Here is a 24,037-nt window from a genome sequence, read left to right as displayed (position 1 = left end):
TTTTATTAAAATAAAAAGAGCTAGTTTTTATTTTAATATCTTTTTTTTTTTTAAAGTTAAAGTTAATTTTTTTTTTTTTATAATTCTAAAGTTAAGAATTAGTTTTTTAAGTACTTCGATCTTATTTTTATATACGAGGTCCTTAAGCTATTCTTTAACTTTATAAATAAATTTCTTATTAATATCTACTTATTTTATTATATAAATAGACTTAGTTAGAATTTTACTTAAATTAGCCTTTAGTTTAATAAGTAGTTTTTAGTTTATATAGTTTTATTATATTATATAAACGAGGCTATTTATAATTTCTTTAGTATCGGGTCCTTTTTTTTTAAATTTAAAGAGTTGCTCCTTTATATTAACTAGGAGTCTTTACTTAATTCGTCTTTTAAAAAAATAAAGTATATTTTTTATAATAGGGTCTATTTTAGCCTTTTTTTTTATATTTTTATAAATTTAAGAGAGCGTAATAATATATTTAATATTATTTTCTTTAAGAGTATAAGGTTAGTAGGCAGGTATTTTTATTTTTTTTATTATTATTATTAAGGTCTTAATAAATAGTATAGTATCGTATCTAAATCGTCCCTTATCTTTAAGTTACTTTAAGTACTATCCTATTTATTTCTTACTATCTTAATAAATAAAATAATTATCGTCGTAATAAGCTATTTATAAAAGTTATTTATAGGGGACTTTTTTATTTATAATATTAGCTCGCTTTTTTAAAATAGGTTAGTATTAAATACGCTTAATTTATTAATAATCTCTAGCTATATATCCTAATTTATTATAATTATAGTACTTAAAGTCCTTTTTCTAGCGAGGTTATTCTTTTTTAATAATACTAAGGTCCATTAGTTTATTATAATACCCTATTATAGTAATTATTAGTCTATATTTACGTTTATTATTAAATTTAGCTTAGTTATTCTAAGTATTCTATCCTTTTTATTTAAAGCGTCGTTCGTAAAGTCGATTATCGATCTTAACTATTATATTAATATAATTATAAAGCTTATTTAGTCGTTCTTATTAAGAGAGGTTATCCTTAACTTCTTTTTTTAAGCCGTAATAAAAAGTTATTATAAATATATTATTATCCTAATTAAGTTTAGAAATAATCTACTTAAACTTAGATACGTACTTACTAATTAACCTTTTTTATATAAAAATTATAAACTTTTATTTAGTAATTTATTCTTTATTAAGGTTACTAAAGGTCTTTTTAAGTCTTTTTTTAAACTTATTATAGTTATTAAAGATTTTTTTAGTATCTTTATTTTAAAAATTACGTTCGTTTTTAAAATAGTCTTTTATAAAGAGCTCGAACTAAGTAAGGGTATCCTTTTTAAAAAATAAAACTATATAATAAACCTTATCGGCTTTAGTAATAAAAGAGGTCTTATAATAACGTAAATAGGCCCTAGTTTAAGTAAAAAATCTTTAAAAAATATCCGGGGACCTATTATAAAGTTCTAGTTTAGGGTACTTAGTTCTAAGTACTAAGAGAGGTCGGGGCGCTATAAGTTAAATATAGAGTTACTCGTTCTTATTTTTAAGTTTAAGTATTATATTATATAATTACTAAATAATAAGTATAGTTATTTTAATAAGCTGCGCCGTATTATTATTATTAATAGTTAATATATTTATATTATTTAATTAGTTTTTTATAAAATAAACTTATTAAATAAGAGTAATTAAAATATTATAGCTAGCTAGTTATAATAAATATATTAATAAAAGTTAAGGCTACGAATACTAAGTAAATAGTATTATAGTTATAAATAGCTTTTCTAAAACTATATCTATAAGTCGTAAAGTAAATAAAGCTTTAGTAATTAATCGTAATTTTATTAAGAGGAGTTCTTAATAAAGATAGCTAAAAGTAATTATAAGATCTAATATTAAATTAATTATTAAAAAAGCTATAAGAAGTCTATCCTTAAGCCCGGTTTAAGTTTATATTATATATAAGTCTCGTTCTTAAATATATTTTTTATTTATATATTATTTTAACGGGCCCTATATTTTAAATATACGGGCTCTATATTTTAAAAAGACGGGGTCCGTATTTTTAATATACGGACCTTTTTATTTTTTATTATTATATAACTTATCTTATTATTTTTTTATTTTATAGGAGTTACCCTATGTTCCGTATTTTTATATATATAATATACTATAGCTATTATAAGCCTACGGGGTAGGCCCTAGTCTTAGTTATATATATTAGGTCGTAATAACTAGTATTATAAATTAATATACTAACGTTACTTTTATACTAGCGTTACTATTTTACTTTTTAATTAGTTTAAAAAAAAATAGTACCTTTTTATAAAAGTAATAAGGGTAATTATATTAATATAGCTATTCTTATTATCCTCTCTAACTTAAGCTCTAGTTTAAGGTTTTTAAAAATAAGAATATTACTATAACTTATATATTTTTTTAAAACCGCTATATTACTTATTTAAGATTTATAAAAGCTAAATTATAATAATTTAAGCTTTTATAAAATATAAATAAGTAAGGCTTTTTTTTATTATATATTTAAAATATATAAAAAGTAAATTATAATAATATTTACTTAACTACTTTTTTTTAACGTAATTATAATAATTTATTATTATTATAGACTACTTTTTATTAGCTTTATTTTTTTTAAATATTAAGCTATATTAGCTATCTATTTATATAATTCCCTATTATCCTCCTCTTATTAAAAACGCTAAACTAGCTCCTTATTTATTACTAAAATAAGCTTAATATTTAGTTTTAACTTAACTAATTTATTTTTTTATAAGCCTAGTTAGTATTAATTTATTTTTATTTTTAAATAAGCGGCCCCGCTTTTTATTACTTATACTTTAATTATTATAAATAATACGAGTATAATTAACTAATTAACCTTTTTTAAATAAAACTAATTATAATAAAATAAGTTATATTATATTCTTTAGCTTATTATAAAAAGATATAGTAATTTTAAAATTAAAAATTTAATAATATAAATTTAAAAAAAACGTTTTTTAAAAACGTTATTAAAAATATACTTTTTATTTATTAAAAATAGCTAAATTTAATATTTTAAAATAGATCTTATAATAATATAAGATACTTAGCTTAATTAAAATAGTATAATTTAGACTATAATATCTAAGGGGGGTTAAGAATAGCCTCTTATTAAATAGTATTATTTTTTTTATAAGCCGGCTTTACGTTCTAATTAAAATTAGATATTTTAAAAAAAATATTATTTAAAGTTTATTTAGGTATTTAAAACGAGTATTTATATATTCTTAGCTTATAAGTACTTCGTTCTCTATATAAGCTTAATAAAAACGTAGCTCCTAATTATTAATTATATTTTATATAACGTTAATAAGCTAATATAGATAACTAAGACTATATAAAAAATAACCCTTAATATTATTATTACTTAACTTAGTATTAAAAATAATATAAGTACTAAAACCTTAATATTTTTAAATAAAATAACGGGCTTATTATACTTTTAAAAATAAGTATATTATATAAAAATATTAAAAAACTAAGTATTAATTATTAAACTCTTTATAAAACTTAGTCTAAGCTTTTTTAAAAATATACTTAGTTTTAGTAAAAATATTAAGCTTTTATATTATAAGGACCTTATAATATATATAAAAGGGGGGCTTATTAATAAATATATTAATATAAGCTTTATTTTTATTACTTAATATAGCTATTATTTATATTAATAACTAATATCCTTTATTATTAAACTTACTATTATTATTATTATAACTACGGTCCTTAATCTACTTTTACTTAGCCCTAAGTATAATATTAGAATTAATATAATAAATATAGAGTTATTACTAAACGTTTAGGAACTACTCGTTTAATATAGCCTTTATTTACTTATTGTAGTTTATAATAATAATAGTAAAATAACGGACTAAATATTAGTTTATAAATTAGTAAATACTTATTAAGAGAAATTAAAAACTTTCTAATTTTTTATTATTAATAAGGCTAAATATAATATTATAAATAAATTTAAAATAAGTTTATTTAGTAATTTAAAAAAGAGAGAGCTTAAAGCGATTAGTATTATAAGTATTATTAAAACTAATTACTTTAAAGAACCGCTTTTATATTTAAAAATAATAAAAAAAGGTCTAAATAAGGCTAATAAAATAATTTAGCTTATTATTTACTTATTTTATTATAGGAATTAATAGAGAGGTATATAAAATTAATATAGAAGTATATACTTTATAGTAGTATACGTATTTATTACTATAATTAGTTTAAAAAAATAGTACTTCCCTATAAAAGCGGTGAGGGTAATTATATTAATATAGCTATTCTTACTATCCTCTCTAACCTAAGCTCTAATTTAAAGTTTCTAAAAATAAGAATACTGCTATAACTTACGTACTTTTTTAGAACCGCTATATTACTTATTTAAAATTTATATAAGCTAAACTATAGTAATATAAGCTTTTATAAATCTTAAATAAGTAAGGCTTCTTTTTACTATATATTTAAAATATATAAAAAGTAAATTATAGTAACGTCCGCTTAACTACCTCTTTTAACGTAGTTATAATAATTTATTATTATTATAAATTACTTTTTATTAGCTCTGTTTTTTTTAAATACTAAGCTATATTAGCCGCCTATTTATATAATTCCCTATTATCCTCTCCTTATTAAGAACGCTAAACTAGCTCCTTATTTATTATTAAAATAAGCTTAATATTTAGCTTTAACTTAGCTAACTTATCTCTTTTATAAGCTTAGTTAATATCGACTTATTCTTATTTTTAAATAAATAGCCTCGCTTTTTATTATTTACGCCTTAGTTACTATAAATAATACGAGCTTAACTAATTAACTAGCCTTTTTTAAATAAATTTAGTTATAATAAAATAGGCTATACTATATTTTTTAGCTTATTATAGAGGGATATAATAATCTTAGGGTTAAGGATTTAGTAATATAGATTTAAAAAAAACGTCTCTTTAAAACGTTATTAAGGGTATACTTCTTATTTACTAAAAATAGCTAAATTTAATATTTTAAAATAGATCTTATAATAGTATAAAATACTTAGCTTAATTAAAATAGTATAGTTTAAATTATAAAATCCGAGGGAGTTTAGGAATAGCTTTTTATTAAATAATATTACTTTTTTTATAAGCCGGCCTTATATCCTAATTAAAATAGGAATTAATAGAGAGGTATATAGAATTAATATAGGGGCATATACCTTATAGCGGTATACGTATCTACTACTATAATTAGCTAAAATTTTAATTATTAGTATACTTAGATTTTACTACTTTTTTTTAAAGTACCTATCCCTTTTTATAATCTCCTTTATATAATTATATTTTAAAAGAGTTTTATTACGAAACTATAATTAACGCGTCTTACGTCCTCTTTTCCTTAAGGCTATACTAATCTATATATTATAAAATAGCTCCTTTAATAGCTTACGTACCGAGCTTACGTCGCTAAGCTTAATTTAATAACCTAGATAATTAAAGCCGTCTTATAAAACGCTAACGCTCCGATAATAACGATATACTATTATTTCTTATTTTAAATAGTAGCTATTTTAATATTAGCTAGTTTTATAAAGTTAGCGATCCCTATATATATAGCGACCTAATAAACGACTTATTACCCGAGTTATTATAAAAAATATAATTACTATCTTACTATCCGTACTAATATATTAAAATAGAACTAACTTTTTATTTTAATTATAAATTCTTTAATAAAACTAATACTTTTTAGCTTTTTATTATTCTCTAATTCTTATTAATACGTAGTCCTCCCCCTTTTAATAAAGAGTCTAGACAGCTTATATTCTATTTTATACGCCGTTTTTTAAAAGGGATATAGACTACTTAGTATACTACCCTCCCCTAAATATTACTAAAGCCTAGTCCCTCTCCTTTTTCTAATAAATCTTAATAACCTACCTAGCTTATTATAAAATAGTTTAATAATATTCTTTAGCTTATTATATAAATTATTAGGACTAATAAAAGGTTAATAACTAGCCTTATTTAATAATATAAGTAAAGCCGTTTATAGTAAAAAACGTAGGGTTCTTAAATAAACTTATTACCCTATTTACTTTTATAATAAAACCCTCTTTTAAGTCTATCGTCTTTTTAAACCGTAGCTTCTTATTATACTTAAAATAATAAATCCTCCTCCCCTCTTTTAAATAAAACCCTAAATTTATTAATCCTTAGTAACTTAGAGTTAATAACGAATACTCTTTTTAATTAAGTTAATACTTTTACTAAGGTTAATAAGTTTAGTATTATAAAACGGTATAAATATATATCTCGAATAGGTCGGCTTATATAATACTTATTTTAATATAATCGATTTAGTAAGCCCGGTCCTTTAAAAAGTATAAGTATTAAATAGCGTAGGTCTCGGAAATATAGCTATTAATAATAAGTAATTATAAAAGTATAAGAGGAGGGTAAGTAGTTATTATATTATTACTTAGACTTTTAGTATAGTTAATATAACTACGGCCCTAGCCTCGGAGTATTTATATACCCTTTTTATCGTAAGCTTATTTAGCTAATTAAGGATATTATTGAGACTATAAGCTAACGGGTTAGGATTTAGGTACGTAACGTATATACTATTATCTAAAAGTAATTCCTAAAGGCCTTATTTATTTAGTAGAATATTTATAATATTAGAGCCCGTATTAACTAAGAGAAATTAAATAGATATTTACTAATAGTAGTGCTAATTAAGCTATTTAATAAACGAGGGATTTTATATATCGTTAAGTAAGTAGTTAATAAGCTTAATTATTTAGTTAGGCTTATTTAGACTTTTTTTTACTATTTTTAAATATAGAAACGGTTTCTTAAAGTAATTAGCTTTAATAATATATATAATATTAATTGCTTTAAGCTCCCTCTTTTCTAAGCTACTAAGTAAACCTATCTTAGGTCTATTTATAATATAGTATTTAGTTTTATTAATAACGAGAGACTAGAAGGGTTTTAGTTCTTCTTAATAAGTATCCGTTAACTAATTAAATAATACTTAATCCGCTAGCCTTCTATTATTATTACTAACTACGATAAATAAATAAAAACTATACTTAATAAGTAATTTCCCGAAGTTTAGTAATAACTTTATATTTATTATATTAACTCTAATATTATACTTAAGGCTAAATAGAAATAGATTAAGGACCCTAGTTATAATAGTAATAGTAATAAGTCTAATAATAACGATTATTAGTTAATTACGTAAGTAATAGCCGAGCTTAGTAATAAAGACCGTGCTTATATTAATATAATAATAAATTAAGCTATTCTATATACTTATTACGGGGTATTAATTATATAAAAGCTTATTATTTTTACTAAAACAGAGCATACTTTTAAAAAAGCCTAGACTAAGCTTTATAAAAAGTTTAATAACTAATACCTAATCCTCTAATACCTCTACGTAATATACCTATTTTTAAAAGCATAGTGGGCCCGTTATTTTATTTAAAAATACTAGAACTTTAGTACTCGCGTTATTTTTAATACTAAGTTAAGTAATAATAATATTAAGGGTTATTTCTTAAATAGTCTTAGTTACTTATATTAGCTTATTAACGTTATATAGGATATAATTAGTAATTAGGAGCTACGCTTTTACTAAGCTTATATAGAGAACGAGGTACTTATAAGCTAAGAGTATATAAGTACTCGCTTTAAGTACCTAAGTAAACTTCGAATAATACTTTTTTTAAAGTATCTTACCTTAATTAGGATATAAGGCCGGCTTATAAAAAAGGTAATACTATTTAATAAGAAGCTATTCTTAGACCCCCTCGGATCTTATAGTCTAAATTATACTATTTTAATTAAACTAGGTATCCTATACTACTATAAAATCTATTTTAAAATATTAGATTTAGCTACTTTTAATAAGTAAGAGGTATACCCTTAGTAATATTTTTAAAAAACGTCTTTTTTAGATCTATATTACTAGATCCTTAACTCTAAGATTATTATATCTCTTTATAGTAGGCTAAAAAATATAGTATAGCCTATTTTATTATAACTAGCTTTATTTAAAAAAGGCCGGTTAGCTAGTTAAGCCCGTACTACTTATAGTAGCTAAGGTACTAATAATAAGAAGTAAGGCTACTTACTTAAAAATAAAAATAAGTTAACGCTAACTAAGCTTATAAAAAAAATAAGTTAGCTAAGTTAAAACTAAATATCGAGCTTATCCTAATAATAAATAAGGAGCTAGTTTAGCGTTCTTAATAAGGAGAAAATAATAAGGAATTATATAAATAAATAGCTAATATAGCTTAATATTTAAAAAAAACGGAGCTAGTAAGAAGTAATCTATAATAATAATAAATTATTATAACTACGTTAAAAGAGGTAGTTAGGTAGACGTCGCTATAATTTATTCTTTATATATCTTAGATATATAATAAAAAGAAGCCTTACTTATTTAAGATTTATAAAAGCTTATATTACTAACTTATTTAAGATCTATAAATTTTAAATAGGTAATATAGTAGTTCCGAACGAGTACGTGGGTTATAGTAGTATTCTTATTTTTAGAAATCTTAAATTAGAGCTTAAGTAAGAAAGAATAATAAGAATAGCTATATTAATATAATTACCCTTACCGCCTTTATAAGGAGGTACTATTTTTTTAGATTAATTAAAAAATAGAATAATAACGCCGGTATAAAATATATACCTCTATATTAATTCTATATACCTCTCTATTAATTACTATATTTAATAGCGAATAAAAAACGAACTATACTTACTCCGAGACTTTAAAAAAAAGCTACTTTAATATAATAGAGGATATATATTTTAAAAGACCGCGCACCTCTATATAAATATTTATAACTATTTAAAAAAGATTGCCTACGATATAATAAAAATAAAAAATAAATATAACGTAATTCTAAAAATTATATAGTTATAAAAGCATAATTTATGGATAAATTAGAAAATAGGCTACTTTTAATAGACAGATTTAGTTACTAAATAACCTTATAAGAAGGGTTTAAACGAATTTTATATAGTACCTAAGATATTAAAAAACGAAATAAGATACCTAGCTTACGTTAAGAGAGTAAAGCTAAATAGGATACTTATATTAATAATAAATAATTAGGAATTAGATCTACTCTAAACTATACCTAAAGAGTACCGGAAATATACGAAACTATTTATATTTAAAAAAGAAATAGGACTCTTAGAACATAGTAACTAAAATATAAAAATAGAACTTAAAAAAGGTAAATAACCGTAGTTCTACCCACTATATCCTTTTAACTAATAAGAATAATAAAAACTTAATAACTATTTTAAAAAAACGCTTACTAAAGGATATATTAAACCCTCTAACTTACTAGCTAGAGTACTAGTATTTTTCGTATTAAAAAAGAATAGAAAACTACGATTTATAGTTAATTACCGAGGGCTTAATTTAATTATTAAAAAGAATTATTACCCCTTACCCCTTATTACTAAACTTAGAGATTTACTATACGGAGCTTAATAGTTTATTATAATAGACCTTAAAGTAGCGTTTAACTAAATTAGAATTAAAAAAAGAGATAAATAAAAGACCGCGTTCTGAATATAAAGAGGACTCTTCGAGTATTTCGTTATACTTTTCGGACTTATTAACGTACTTATAACTTTCTAAACGATAGTTAACTACGTACTTAGGGAGTATATTAATATTTTTATTATTATTTATATTAATAATATTCTTATCTTCTTACCTAACCTCGAAATATATAAAAAGTACGTTTATATAGTATTTTAAAAACTTTAAGACGCAAAACTCTTTACTAAACTAGAGAAATACGAATTCTATATATAAAAAGTAAATTTCCTAAGCTATATTATTATACTAAAAGAAATCTATATATAATAATTAAAAATAGAAGTAGTTAGGGACTAGCTTATACCTCTTAATATTAAGGACGTTTAATCCTTTTTAAGATTTGTTAACTTTTATTAATAATTCTTTAAAAAATACGTTAATATCGTAAGACTTTTTAATAGTTTAATATAAAAGAATATACTATTTATTTAGGACCCTAAATATAAGGAAGCCTTTATTAAAGTTAAAAATATAATTATAACTAAACTAGTTATTATAATCCCGGACTTTACGAAACTTTTTAAAATAAAAACCGACGCTTTAGATTTTACTATAAGAGTAGTACTTAGTTAATAAAATAATAAAAAATACTTATAACCTTATACCTTTTATTCTAAAGCCTTTTACGGAACTAAACTTAACTACTAAATCTATAATAAAGAACTAATAGTTATTATTAAAGCTTTTTAAAAATAGAGACTATAGTTATCTAGTACTAAATATAAAGTTATAGTATATACTAATTATAAAAATCTCGTATATTTTATTACGTTTAAAAACTTAAATAAACAATAAGTACGATAGTTAGAATACCTTTTTAAGTATTATTTTAAAATAGTTTACTAAAAAGGATTAGAAAATAGTAAAGCGAACGCTCTTAGTAAAAGACCTAATTATAAAATCGAAGTCCTTAAAAAGACTTAGGTTATTCTTAAGAAAGATATAAATAAAAACCTCGTACTAGCTTATAAATTCTTAATAATAGCTAAGAAAGATAATACTAGCTCGATTAGAAAAATATCTCTTAAAACTATTATAAAAATATATAGTACTAAAGTATACGGCTATTAAAATATTATAAAAACGTAAAAACGGATTTGCTAATATTATAATAAATCCGCTATACGTATTAAAATCGCTAATATAATTAAGGACTACGTAACTTATAAAAAAAATAAAAATAGCTTATATAAACCTTATAGAGAACTATAACCGTTACTACCCGTACTAAAAGCATAGTACTTAATCTTATAGGACTTTATTATTAAACTTCTTAAGTCCTAAGAACTACTTATAAAAATATAATTCAATAGTATTTTAGTTATTATTAATTAACTTACTAAATACGTATACTTCGTACTATATAAAAAATTAAATAACGTAGAGGACTTAGCATATATATTCCTTAAGGTAATTATCGTAAACTATAAAATACTTAAAGAGATTATTTCCGATAGAAGAAGTATATTTACTTTAATATTTTAGAAATCCTTAACTTCGTAACTCGGTATAAACTATAAGCTATTAACCGCTTTTTATTTATAAACTAATAAATAAATAAAAAGGATTAACTAAATTTTAAAAACCTACCTCTATTATTATATTAACTATAACTAAAATAACTAAGTATTACTATTTTTAATAGCCTAGTTTATATATAATAGCGTAATAAATAAAAGTATAGGATATTTACTATTCTATCTTAACTATAGTTTTAAACTAACTACTTATAGAGAAGTAAAATAAGGATTATAGGCCGTAAAAGCTATAATAAATATAAAAAAACTTAAAAAACTCTAAATAAAGACCTTACTAAATTTTAAATTTATATAATAGTATATAAAGAAATATGCTAATAAATTAAAAATTAGAGGACTAATTTTAAAAGAGGAGGATAGTACTTATCTCTTTTATTATAATATTAAAACGAAATAACTAAGCAATAAATTAGATTATAAAAAACTTAGACCTTTCGAAATTACTAAGAAAGTCTTATTAGTTAATTACGAATTAAGATTACTAAATATAATGCGGTACTACCCCGTTTTTTATATTTTACTTTTTAAATTAGTACTTAGAGGTTCGTATATAGAAGATTATATTATTATCGAACTAAACTAATTAGAATACGAAGTTAAACGAATTATTAACTATAGAATTAAGAACGAAATACGAGAATTCCTTATTAAATAAAAGGGTTATAGATATAAAAAAAATACGTAGGAACTTATTACGAATTTCTAATATTTTTAAGAATTCTTATAAGACTATTATAATACTTAGGAACGTCGGTACCTAATACTAACGGCCCTAGGGAAGCGAACTCGTTACTAATTTTAAAAAAAGTCTAGTTAATATTATTAAAAATACTTATTACTTATAAATCGCTTACTACTTATTATTTATAAGTATTTAATATAAAAAGAATACGATCCTCTTTTTTTAACTTTTATATACTTCGAGTAAAGGTCTTAATATACTATTTTTTTACTTTTTTTTAAATAGTCCGAATCCGGGCTAAATAACTAACTATTTTTATAATCTCGGACTAAATCTAAGTAAGTTTTATATAAAGATTAAATAAAGTATTACTAGCCTCCTTTTTTTTCTTTTCTAGCTCTTAATACTAGTTACTTAGCCTCTTTATTACGAGAATATTAATAACTATAAGTAAAGGAGCTATAATAATACTTATAGCTCGACGTAATAATAAGATTATTATAAGGACGCTTTAAATTTTTATAATTTTAATAAGTTTTCGACCCGTTAATTATATAATACGCGCGTTTTATATAGAAATATTAAGTATAAAGTATTACGTCGTTAGAACTAAAGTAATTAAATACGTCGTTATAAACTAAATAAAACTTAGAAATAGAGTTACTTAATAAACGTTTTTTAATACGACCTAATATTGTATTAATATATTTTAAAAAAATATACTTAACGAATCCCTAACCTAAGAATAAATAACCTATTTATAAGTTTACGGGACTAGATTTTTAAAAAGGAGACTTAATATTACGACTTAATATATATAGCTAAGACTAGGGCCCGCCCCATAGGCTTATAACGGCTATAATATATTATATATATAGGAGTATAGGAATATAAAGTAACTCTTATAAAATAGAAAAACTATAAAATAAGTTACGTAATAATAAGAAATAGGAAGGTCTATATATTAATAATACGGACCCCGTCCTTTTAAAATATAGAGCCCGTATATTTAAAATACGGGGCCCGTTAAGTAAATATATAAATAAAAAATATATTTAAAAATAAGACTTATATATAATATAAACTTAAGCTGGGCTTAAAAATAGACTTTTTATAGCTTTTTTAATAATTAACTTAGTATTAGATCTTATAATCGCTTTTAGCTATTTTTACTAAGAACCCCTCTTAATAAAATTATAATTAATTACTAAAGCCTTACTTACCTTATAACTTATAAATATAGCTTTAAAAAAGTTATCTACGACTATAATACTATTATTAGCTTCGTAGCCCTAACTTTTATTAATATACTTTATTATAACTAGCTAGCTATAATAAAAGGTTAATAACTAGCCTTATTTAATAATATAAATAAAGCTATTTATAATAAGAAACGTAGGGTTCTTAAACGAACTTACTACCCTATTTACTTTTATAATAAAACCCTTTTTTAAGTCCGTTATTTTTTTAAACCGTAGTTTTTTATTATATTTAAAATAATAAATCCTCCTCCCCTTTTTTAAATAAAACCCTAAATCTATTAATCCTTAGTAATTTAAAGCTAATAATAAACGCTCTTTTTAATCGAGTTAATATTTTTATTAAGGTTAATAAGTTTAGTATTATAAAATAGTATAAATATATATTTTAAATAGGTCGGCTTATATAATACTTATTTTAATATAATCGATTTAATAAGCCCGGTTTTTTAAAAAGTATAAGTATTAAATAATATAGGTTTTAAAAATACGGTTATTAATAATAAGTAATTATAGAAGTATAAGAGGAGGGTAAGTAGTTATTATATTATTACTTAGACCCTTAGTATAATTAATATAATTACGGCCCTAGCTTTGGAGTATTTATATACCCTTTTTATTATAAGCTTACTTAGCTAATTAAGGATATTATTAAAATTATAAGCCGATAGGTTAGGATTTAGGTACGTAACGTATACGCTATTATTTAAAAGTAATTCCTAGAGGCCTTATTTACTTAGTAAGATATTTATAATACTAAAGCCCGTATTAATTAAGAAAAATTAAACGGATATTTATTAATAACGGCGCTAATTAAGCTATTTAATAAATAAGGGATTTTATATATTATTAAATAAGCGGCTAATAAGCTTAATTACTTAGTTAGGCTTATTTAGACTTTTCTTTACTATTTTTAAATATAAAAACGGTTCCTTAAAGTAATTAACTTTAATAATATATATAATACTAATCACTTTAAGCTCTCTTTTTTTTAGGTTACTAAGTAGACCTATTTTAAGTCTATTTATAATATAGTATTTAGTCTTATTAATAATAAAAGATTAGAAAGGTTTTAGTTCTTTTTAATAAGTATTTATTAACTAATTAAGTAATACTTAATCCGCTAGCCTTTTATTATTATTACTAATTATAATAAGTAAATAAAGACTATACTTAATAAGTAGTTTCCTAAAGTTTAGTAATAACTCTATATTTATTATATTAACTTTAATATTATACTTAAGGCTAAATAAAAATAGATTAAGGACCCTAGTTATAATAATAATAATAATAGGTCTAACGATAATAATTATTAATTAATTATATAAATAATAGCCGAGCTTAGTAATAAAGACCGCGCCTATATTAATATAATAATAAATTAAGCTATTTTATATACTTATTACGGGGTATTAATTATATAAAAGTTTATTATTTTTATTAAAACGGAGTATATTTTTAAAAAAGCCTAGACTAAGCTCTATAAAAAGTTTAATAACTAACGCTTAATTTTCTAATACTTCTACGTAATATATTTATTTTTAAGAGTATAATAGGCCCGTTACTTTATTTAAAAATATTAGAACTTTAGTACTTACGTTACTTTTAGTACTAAGTTAAGTAATAATAATATTAAGGGTTATTTTTTAAATAGTCTTAGTTATTTATAATAGCTTATTAATATTATATAAAATATAATTAGCGATTAAGAGCTATGTTTTTATTAAGCTTATATAAAGGACGAGGTATTTATAAACTAGGAGTATATAAGTACTCGCTTTAAATACCTAAGCGAACTTTAAATAATACTTTTTTTAAAATATCTTATTTTAATTAGGATATAAGGCCGGCTTATAAAAAAAGTAATATTATTTAATAAAAAGCTATTCCTAAACTCCCTCGGATTTTATAATTTAAACTATACTATTTTAATTAAGCTAAGTATCTTATATTATTATAAGATCTATTTTAAAATATTAGATTTAACTATTTTTAATAAATAAAAAGTATACCCTTAGTAGCGTTATAAAAAACGTTTTTTTTAAATTTATATTATTAAATTTTTAATTTTAAAATTACTATATCTTTTTATAATAAGCTAAAGAATATAGTATAACTTATTTTATTATAATTAGTTTTATTTAAAAAAGGTTAATTAGTTAATTATACTCGTATTATTTATAATAATTAAAGTATAAGTAATAAAAAGCGGGGCCGCTTATTTAAAAATAAAAATAAATTAATACTAACTAGGCTTATAAAAAAATAAATTAGTTAAATTAAAACTAAATATTAAGCTTATTTTAGTAATAAATAAGGAGCTAGTTTAGCGTTCTTAATAAGAGGAGAATAATAAGGAATTATATAAATAAACGGCTAATATAGCTTAGTATTTAAAAAAAACGGAGCTAATAAAAAGTAGTTTATAATAATAATAAATTATTATAACTACGTTAAAAAAGGTAGTTAAGCGGACGTTATTATAATTTACTTTTTATATATTTTAAATATATAATAAAAAAAAGCCTTACTTATTTAAAATTTATAAATTTTAAATAGGTAATATAGCGGTTCTAAACGAATACGTAGGTTATAGTAGTATTCTTATTTTTAAAAATCTTAAACTAGAGCTTAGGTAAGAGAAAATAATAAGAATAGTTATATTAATATAGTTACCCTTACTACTTTTATAAAGAGGTACTATTTTTTTAAACTAATTAAAAAGTAGAATAGCGACGCTAGTATAAAGTATATACCTCTATATTAATTCTATATACCTCTCTATTAATTACCTTATTAAAATAATAAGAGTATATACTAATACTATATATTAATATTATATAAACGATACTAAGAATTACTTAAATAGTTAATAAAAGTAGAATATAAAGATAAATAAATAATAAATTCGGGATATACTTAATAATAAGCCGCTAATAAATTAATAATTAATATACAGATCGTATTTTAAAAAAACTTTTATAAAATAGAGCCCGTATAAAGGACTTTATAAGCTTTAGTTTTATAATATACTTATATTTATATTATAGCCTTATTATTTAAGTATTTATAGCCTAATCTCTTATACTTTTATAAAATAAAAGAATTATAAAATAAGTTATATAATAAAAAAAAATTTAAATTCTTTTTATATATTAAAAATACGGATCCTATTTTTTAAAAATATAAGCTCTATATATTTAAAATATAGAGCTCTTTAAAATAATGTATAAATAAAAAATACATTTAAAAATAAAATTTATATATAATATAAACTTAAGCCGGGCTTTAAAATAAATCTTTTATAACTTTTTTAGTAATTAACTTAGTATTTAATTTTATAATTATTTTTAGCTATTTTTATTAAGAACTCTTTTAATAGGATTATAATTAATTACTAAAACCCTATGATTTATAATATATAGCTTTTTTTAAAGCTATTATAATTATAATATTATTTAGTATTTTGTAGCTTTAACTTTTATTAATATACTTTATTACGACTAGCTAGCTATAATTAGTATATATTTTTATATAAATTCTATATACCTCTCTATTAATTATTTTCTTTATTATAATAGTATTTATAACTTTATTTATTATATTTAAGAGGGCGATCGGTTTATATATATTAAGTACTATATAATTATTTTTATTTAGTTTTTTAAGTATTACTACAATAGATTTTTTAAAATATTATAAATATTATTCTTATTAAAGGCTCTAATTAAATATATAAATAAAATATAATATAAATTATAGTTTTATTATTTAAAATGTTAAGTTAGTAATATTATTGGGGCCCGGGGCTTTTAGTAATATTGCTTTTTAAATAGCGTTTTTTATTTCGTTTTTTGATATTAATAATAGGGTAATTTAGTTATTATACAATACGTTATTAATATTTTTTAGATTTACGTTAGGTAATAAAAAAAAGGCTTTTTTAAAAAAGTATAGCTTTTGTTTTAAGTATTATAGCGATTTAAAACGTATAAAAGTTTTGAATTTTTAATATAATAGTTAGTAACTAGCTCTCTTTATCCTGGGCTTAATTAGCGATTTTTTATAATAATCTAAGTAAATTAGCTGCCATTTCTATTACTTTGCGATATACTTATTAAAGAGCTTTCTTGATAATGCGGCCTTTTTTATTGCGTGCCTCGTAGCCAAGAGCCTCCCCCGGCTCGTTGACCTGGGACTCAGGACTGTGCACCGGCGCTGAGTCCGAGATTTTCAGGTTCGTAGTAAGGTGGGCAGGGATACAAGGCTTGGCGAAGGGTGACTGCTATAGCTTCGGATGTTGAAACTCTTGTTGACGACTTGACGATATCGTCAATGTAAACCTGCAACACGATCGTTCGTGAGCGTGTAGACTGGTAGCTTTGAGTAGCGACTATCAAGAGGCAGAATTGTTCAATGGAATGTGAAAACAAGCAGTGTCTTGACATTTGTTCTTGAACTGTTTTGAACAACTACAATTCTATACTCCTGTCGCTTATGAAGGCCAATGGCCATTGAATCAACTCCTTCCACTCCGGATCCAGGTCCGCCACTATCGCCCGCGCGCAGTTAATGCCCCACCCCTGCATGAACCACGTCGTTGACTCCGTCGAGCGGACAACGACGGAGTAGTATGCTAGTAGTACTAGAGCCGTAGGCTCGCGGTTCCGTAGCAGCTGGAGGTACTCCTCGGTCAGGTTAATGGGCCACGTCACGGCCACACGCAGCTCCGGGGATACCGTCGTCTGGATAGCGTACGTAATCCAGCCTAAGAAGACGTCTATCTCCTTATTAACGACCTTTTGCGTTGCCTCGTTAGCGTTTGTAGTACGGAGGGTAGTCTGGTAAGTCTTGAGGTGGCGCGCAACAGCCTCGAGTAGTGGCGTCGACGTCGGGGTATTAAGCTCCGAGAAGAAGTTTGCAAAGGGCCCGGTCTGGATGATGGGCTGGGAGGAGGAGAGGATGTGGCTCATGCCCCTGACGAGGAGGAAGACGTCGAGGACGTCGTCCACGGTCGGACCCTCCGTGTTGCCGGGCCCTCTCTGGTACGGAAATGTGGAATACGCGTTCACGAGGAGCAGCGTCGAGCCCGCGAAGAGGGCGTGGCAGTTCTCGGCCGTTATTTGTACGAGCAGCTCGCGCATTCCCGCGATGGCGTCGCTCTGGTGCTGGGACGCGTGCAGGGCATAGGACTCGCGCTGCTCCGGGTGGAGGTAGGCGAGATGTAGTGCGGCGAGGGCGAGAATCTCGTGCATGAGGAAAATATACGTTAGGCCGAGCTTGGGCACCTCGAACTGCCAGATGTGACCCACGTTGCAAGACCTGGGCATCGTAAGGTAGGTAGCCGTGGAGTACTGGTGCATCAGCTCGAGATCCGTGATCCACTTGCTCATATAAAGCGGCTCTACGGGCTCGGTCGAGAACTTGATAAAGTACGGGAACGGATCAGGGCTCGAGGCGGCGATGGACGAGCCAGGATCGCTGATGAAGTCCGCCGGGAGGTTGATGGTGGACTCGAGCAGGCTCGGGGGCGTCAGGGAGTGGTCTATCGGGCTGATAGATGGCGTCTGGGTCTTCGCTCGGCTGCCGCTGGACCCCTTCCGTGATGAGCTCCTCCGTTGGATGCTCGGTACCCTGGAGACGCCGGGGTGAGAGTGAGAGTGAGATGTTGGCTCCCAGCTCATGTTGTCACCGGAGCCTGATTGGCTATCTGCGGAGCTCTCGAGGAGACTGCATAGTGTGTTGTGTCTGATACAGGCGCCACAGGGCTTGTTCTCATCGCACTGGGTTGGAAGATATGTCAGCCAGCCGTTGATTGTGTACGCGGGTGTGTTGATACGAGATATAGTCAGTGGCTAGAATGAGAGGGTAATGAGTGTGGATGAAGGGCGGTATGTACTTTTACACGACGCTGCTTACACCTTGTACAGCCACCGCGAGACTTTTTGTACCCTAAACGCGGCATCTTGCAGCAGCAGCAGCCTTGTCCGTCTCTCTCCGAGCCTGAGCAGCCGTCCTAGATTGGGCAAAGGGTCGCGCAGCTCAACTCCGTCACTCCCCCCCCGAACCTCTCGCTTTTCCGTGAAGGGATGAGGGTGGGCAGGCTGGACCCCGGAAGACGGGCGGCGAACGAATGCCCTCCTCTGCTCTGTTGGACGAGAAGGAAACAAACACCTCGCTCCGTGACGTGACACCTCGGGCCCCCTTGCTACGGCAAGCCACTTGAGCCCGCGTTACAGTGAAGAAGTCGCCAATCGACGAATCGGCGGGTACCCAGTACGCGAGATGTCAGCAGGATCTTTCCGCGGCGCGATGCGCAGTTGCTGTACGTTATGGCAGCTTGGGCTGGGTTTGGCGGACAGGTGAATGGGGAAGCGAGCAGGTTGAGGAGACCGAAAGCGAATATGTGGGGGTGAAAGGATGGATGGATGGATTGTTGGATGGTGGATGGGCAGCTATGCAAATAGAATGGTTGGGAAGAGGAGAGACACAAAGTCGGGGGAGTCGAGTGCCGAGGCCGGAGATGGTCTGGGTGTTTCTGCAGCAGCTCGGCTGAGGTATCGGAATGGATGTATGTATGTGTGCGTGTGTTTGTAAAGTAGTGTGTGTAGTGTCTGAGTGGTGTTCGAAGTAGTGTACTAGGAGTGTGTACTGGTTGTGTAGTGTACAGACTGGAGTCTGGTAGTGGCCGGATGTGGTGACGATGAGCCTGTCTGTGGTCGGGCCGGAAACTCTTTTGCAGATAGGGTCGTCACGTCTTGGCCCGGTCTGGTCTGTTCTGGGACGAGATCGGGGATAAAGGTAGAGTCTGGGGGGGGGGGGGTCGGTCTTGATGGGGCGTTCAAAGCGGCAGCAGAAGCGCGGTGCAAGCCGTTGGAGTTATATCGTGAGAGTGGTGAGCGACGTTGACCGGGAAGACGGTTCTTGGGAGTTGGGATCTCGGAGTGACTGGGAAGTGCGTCAAGTCTGCCCCGTCCCGCGATGGGCTGGGTTTGGGCTGGGCAGGGCCGTGGCGGGATATTGGGAGAGGATAAAATGCGGACGGGAATGCCAGGCCCAAAAACCAAACTGCGCCTTGCGGCTGTGACGAGTCAAGCCAGGACAAGCCGAAGCACGGGCGCGTGCGTCAGAAACACCACATCGATATAGCGGCCGAGGGACGGATATGGAATGGCGTCTGGTATATACGTAGAGAATAAAGTCCTGGGCCTGGTCGAGGGTAAGGGTGAAACGGAGGCACGTAGGAACTCGCCTTGTTCCTATTGGAGCTTAGCACAGCAGAGTTAAGTTAGCTTCTCCTCATCAAGGACTGGTAGTAAGACACTACCCACACAACGGATCACCTAATTTAAATAATTTTTTCCCTCTTTTAACACTACCACTACTATAATATATAAGTAAGAAATAATTAAAAAAATTATAAAGATTATATTAAAATTATTAATAATTTCGCTATACTTAAATATATTAAAGAATATATTAAAAATATATAAATTAATATTAGTTTTAATAAGTTAATTTAAAAGGCTATTATAAATTAAGAAATTCTTTATATTATTTTTTTAAGCTAGTTATAAAGTATAATAATAATTAAAAAAGTTAAAAGAGAATTATTAAAAGCTTAATAAATACTATAAATAATCCTTACTTATTAAGTAATTTTATAAGGCTATTTAAGGTTCGCTCTAACTTATATAGTAGTTTTTTTTTAGCTTTATAGGCGCAAAAAATCGACCTTAACGGGATTATGTTTTTAAGGGAAATTATACGATATAATATACTTTTTAACTATATAATACGCGCAATATGCCCTAAGTACGCGCTTAACGTAATATAATAATTTCGATACGAAAACCGCTATATAATTCGGGATAAGTAAGCTACCCTATTATTTATTAATAATAGGCTAAGTAATATACTTACGTAGCGGCGCTAGTTAAAAAAGTTAACAGTAGAGGTCGGTTATAAAAGTTAAAAGTAGCCCTTAACTATAGAGGTTCTAAACTTTAATAATAATATAGAGGTTTTTAAAGAAAAGGCTAAAAGGGCTAATATTTAGCTACTTTACTATACTAAAACTCGTAAAAAAAAAATTATTTTTATTATTTCTAATATTACCTAAAGCTCTATTTAAACTAAATAAATTTATTAAATAAACTTATTAAATAAACTTATTAATATATAAACTATTACTCTCTTAGTATATAGTTAGTAATTAGCGGGCTAAGATTAAAAATACTCCTCGATAGTATTACGACCTAATATATATAACTAAGACTAGGGCCTGCCCCGTAGGCCTACGGCGGCTATAATACGCTATATATATATAAAGACGCTAATATAAGAGTCACCCTAATAGAACAAAAGAACTATAAATAAAGTTATATAATAATAAGAAGGACCGATAGATAATAAGCGGTTTATAAATAGGACCGATAAGATAAAGGCGGTTTACCTTATAAGACCGATATCGTAATATCGGTCCTAATTATAAAAGAACTATTTAAATAATATACGGGACTTATATATAATATAGACTTAAGCCGGGCTTAAAAATAAACTTCTTATAGCTTTTTTAGTAATTAACTTAGTATTAGATCTTATAATCGCTTTTAGCTATTTTTATTAAAAACCCCTTTTAATAAGACTACGATTAATTACCGAAGCCTTATTTACTTTATGACTTATAAATATAGTTTTAAAGAAGCTATTTATAATTATGATACTATTTACTTAGTATTCGTAACTTTAACTTTTATTAATATATTTACTATGACTAGCTAGCTATAACACTTTAATTACTCTTATTTAGTAAGTTTACTCTATAAAAAACTAACTAAATAATACGAATATATTGACTATTAGTAATAATAGCACTGCGCGGCCTATTTAGGTAGCTATACTTATTATATAATAGCTATATAATATAATACTTAAACTTAAGAATAAGAATAAGTAGCTCTATACTTAATTTATAATACCCTAACTACTTTCGGTACTTAGAGCTAAGTACCCTAAATTAGAACCCTACGACGGGTCCCTAGATACTCTCTAAAGATTCCTTATTTAAACTAGAGCTTATTTATGCTACTATAAATCTTTTTTTATTGCTAAAGCGAATAAGGTTTATTATATAGTATTCTTTTTTAAAAAAGACGCCCTTACCTAGTTTAAACCCTTTATAAGAGATTATTTTAAGAATAAACGTAAGATCTAAGAAATAAATATTAAAAAGATCTTTAATAACTATAATAAGTTCGAAAAAAAATTTAAAAAAACCTTTAGTAACCCTAATAAAGAACGAATTACCGAGCGAAAGCTTATAACCCTTATTTAAAAGGGGTTAGTTAGTAAGTACGTATCTAAATTTAGGTAAATTATTTCTAAATTTAATTAGGGTAATAAGGTATTTATAATAGCCTTTTATCGTAACTTAAAAAAAAAGGTTAAGGATAACCTCTCTTAATAAGAACGACTAGATAAGCTTTATAATTATATCGATATAATAGTTAAGATCGATAATCGACTCTATAAACGACGCCTTAAATAAAAAGGATAGAATACTTAAAATAACTAAGCTAAACTTAATAATAAATATAAGTATAAACTAACGACTACTATAATAGGGTATTATAGTAGATTAATAGACCTTAGCGTTATTAAAAGGGAATAACCTCGTTAGAAGAAGGACTTTAAGTACTATAATTACGATAAACCGGGATATATAGCTAGAAACTATTAATAACCTAAGTATATTTAATACTAACCTATTTTAAAAAAACGAGCTAATATTATAAATAAAGAGGTCCCTTATAAATAACTCTTATAAATAGCTTATTACGACGATAACTATTTTACTTATTAAGATAGTAAAGAATAAATAGGATAGTACCCTAAATAACTTAAGAATATAGGACGATCCGGATACGATATTATACTATTTATTAGGACCTTAGTAATAGTAATAAAAAAAGCAAAAATACCCGCCTACCGACCCTATACTCTTAAAAAAAATAATATCGAATATATTACTACGCTCTCTTAGATTTATAAAAATATAAAAAAAAAAGCTAAAATAAACCCCGTTATAAAAGATATATTTTACTTCCTCGAAGGACGAATTAAGCAAAGACTCCTAGCTAATATAAAAGAGCAACTCCTTAAATTTAAAAAAAAAAGACCCGATATAAAAGAAATTATAAGTAGCCTCGTTTATATAGTACGATAAAACTATATAAACTAAAAATAATCTACTAAGTCTAAGGAAGAACTCGATTCGGACGAAATCCTAACTAAGTCTATCTATATAATACGACGAGTAAACGGTAACAAAAAATTCATTCATAAAATTAAAAAATAACTCGAAAACCTCTTATATAAAAATAAAATCGAAATAATTAAAAAACCGACTCTTAATTTCGGAGTTATAAAAAAAAAAAAATTAACTTTAACCTTAAGAAAGAAAATATTAAAATAAGAACTAGTTCTTTCTATTTTAATAAAGCAGAATTACCTTATAATTCGGATAAACCTTATAACGTTACCTAACGACGTATTTAAATAAAAATCGATTATAAGGTACTACTTAGCGTTAACGATACTAGCTCTAAAAAGGACGACGACGAATTATAATATAAATATATTTATTTATTTAAAGATAACTAAACCGTTTAGTTCTATAAAACTAGAGAATATAAAAAGATCGTAATAACCCCCTATATAAATAAAAACTACTCTCTATTCGACCCTAAAGATCCCTTTTATAAAGAATTATTTTAAGTAGAATATCTAAATAATAAATACCTCTAGTACCTCGTATATAAATAAAATAGCCGTTTTTATTTACGAAGACGTAATAACAA

The 24,037-nt window shown here is 26.3% G+C and overlaps 2 protein-coding genes across 2 annotated transcripts; both read right to left on the bottom strand.

Moving 5' to 3' along the window:
- Window positions 1–16,682: 16,682 nt before the first annotated feature.
- CPAR01_14011 (zinc knuckle) lies at window positions 16,683–16,871 on the bottom strand (the record flags this gene model as incomplete). The annotated part of the gene is made up of 1 exon (XM_060498263.1): window positions 16,683–16,871. A coding segment is annotated over one exon (189 nt), but the record flags the coding sequence as incomplete, so codon positions are not given.
- A 776-nt stretch (window positions 16,872–17,647) lies between these two features.
- Window positions 17,648–18,859, bottom strand: CPAR01_14010 (uncharacterized protein; the record flags this gene model as incomplete). Its single annotated transcript, XM_060498262.1, has 1 exon — window positions 17,648–18,859. One exon carries the CDS (start codon window positions 18,857–18,859, stop codon window positions 17,648–17,650), a length of 1,212 nt encoding a protein of 403 aa, XP_060342996.1.
- Between the last annotated feature and the right edge of the window lie 5,178 nt (window positions 18,860–24,037).

Source organism: Colletotrichum paranaense (genome assembly GCF_030867605.1).
Source record: "Colletotrichum paranaense strain IMI 384185 chromosome Unknown Scaffold_14.1, whole genome shotgun sequence".
Classification (NCBI taxonomy): Eukaryota; Fungi; Ascomycota; class Sordariomycetes; order Glomerellales; family Glomerellaceae; genus Colletotrichum; species Colletotrichum paranaense.
Note: the sequence above shows the minus strand (reverse complement) of the source record. Positions and strands in the feature narration are given on the sequence as shown.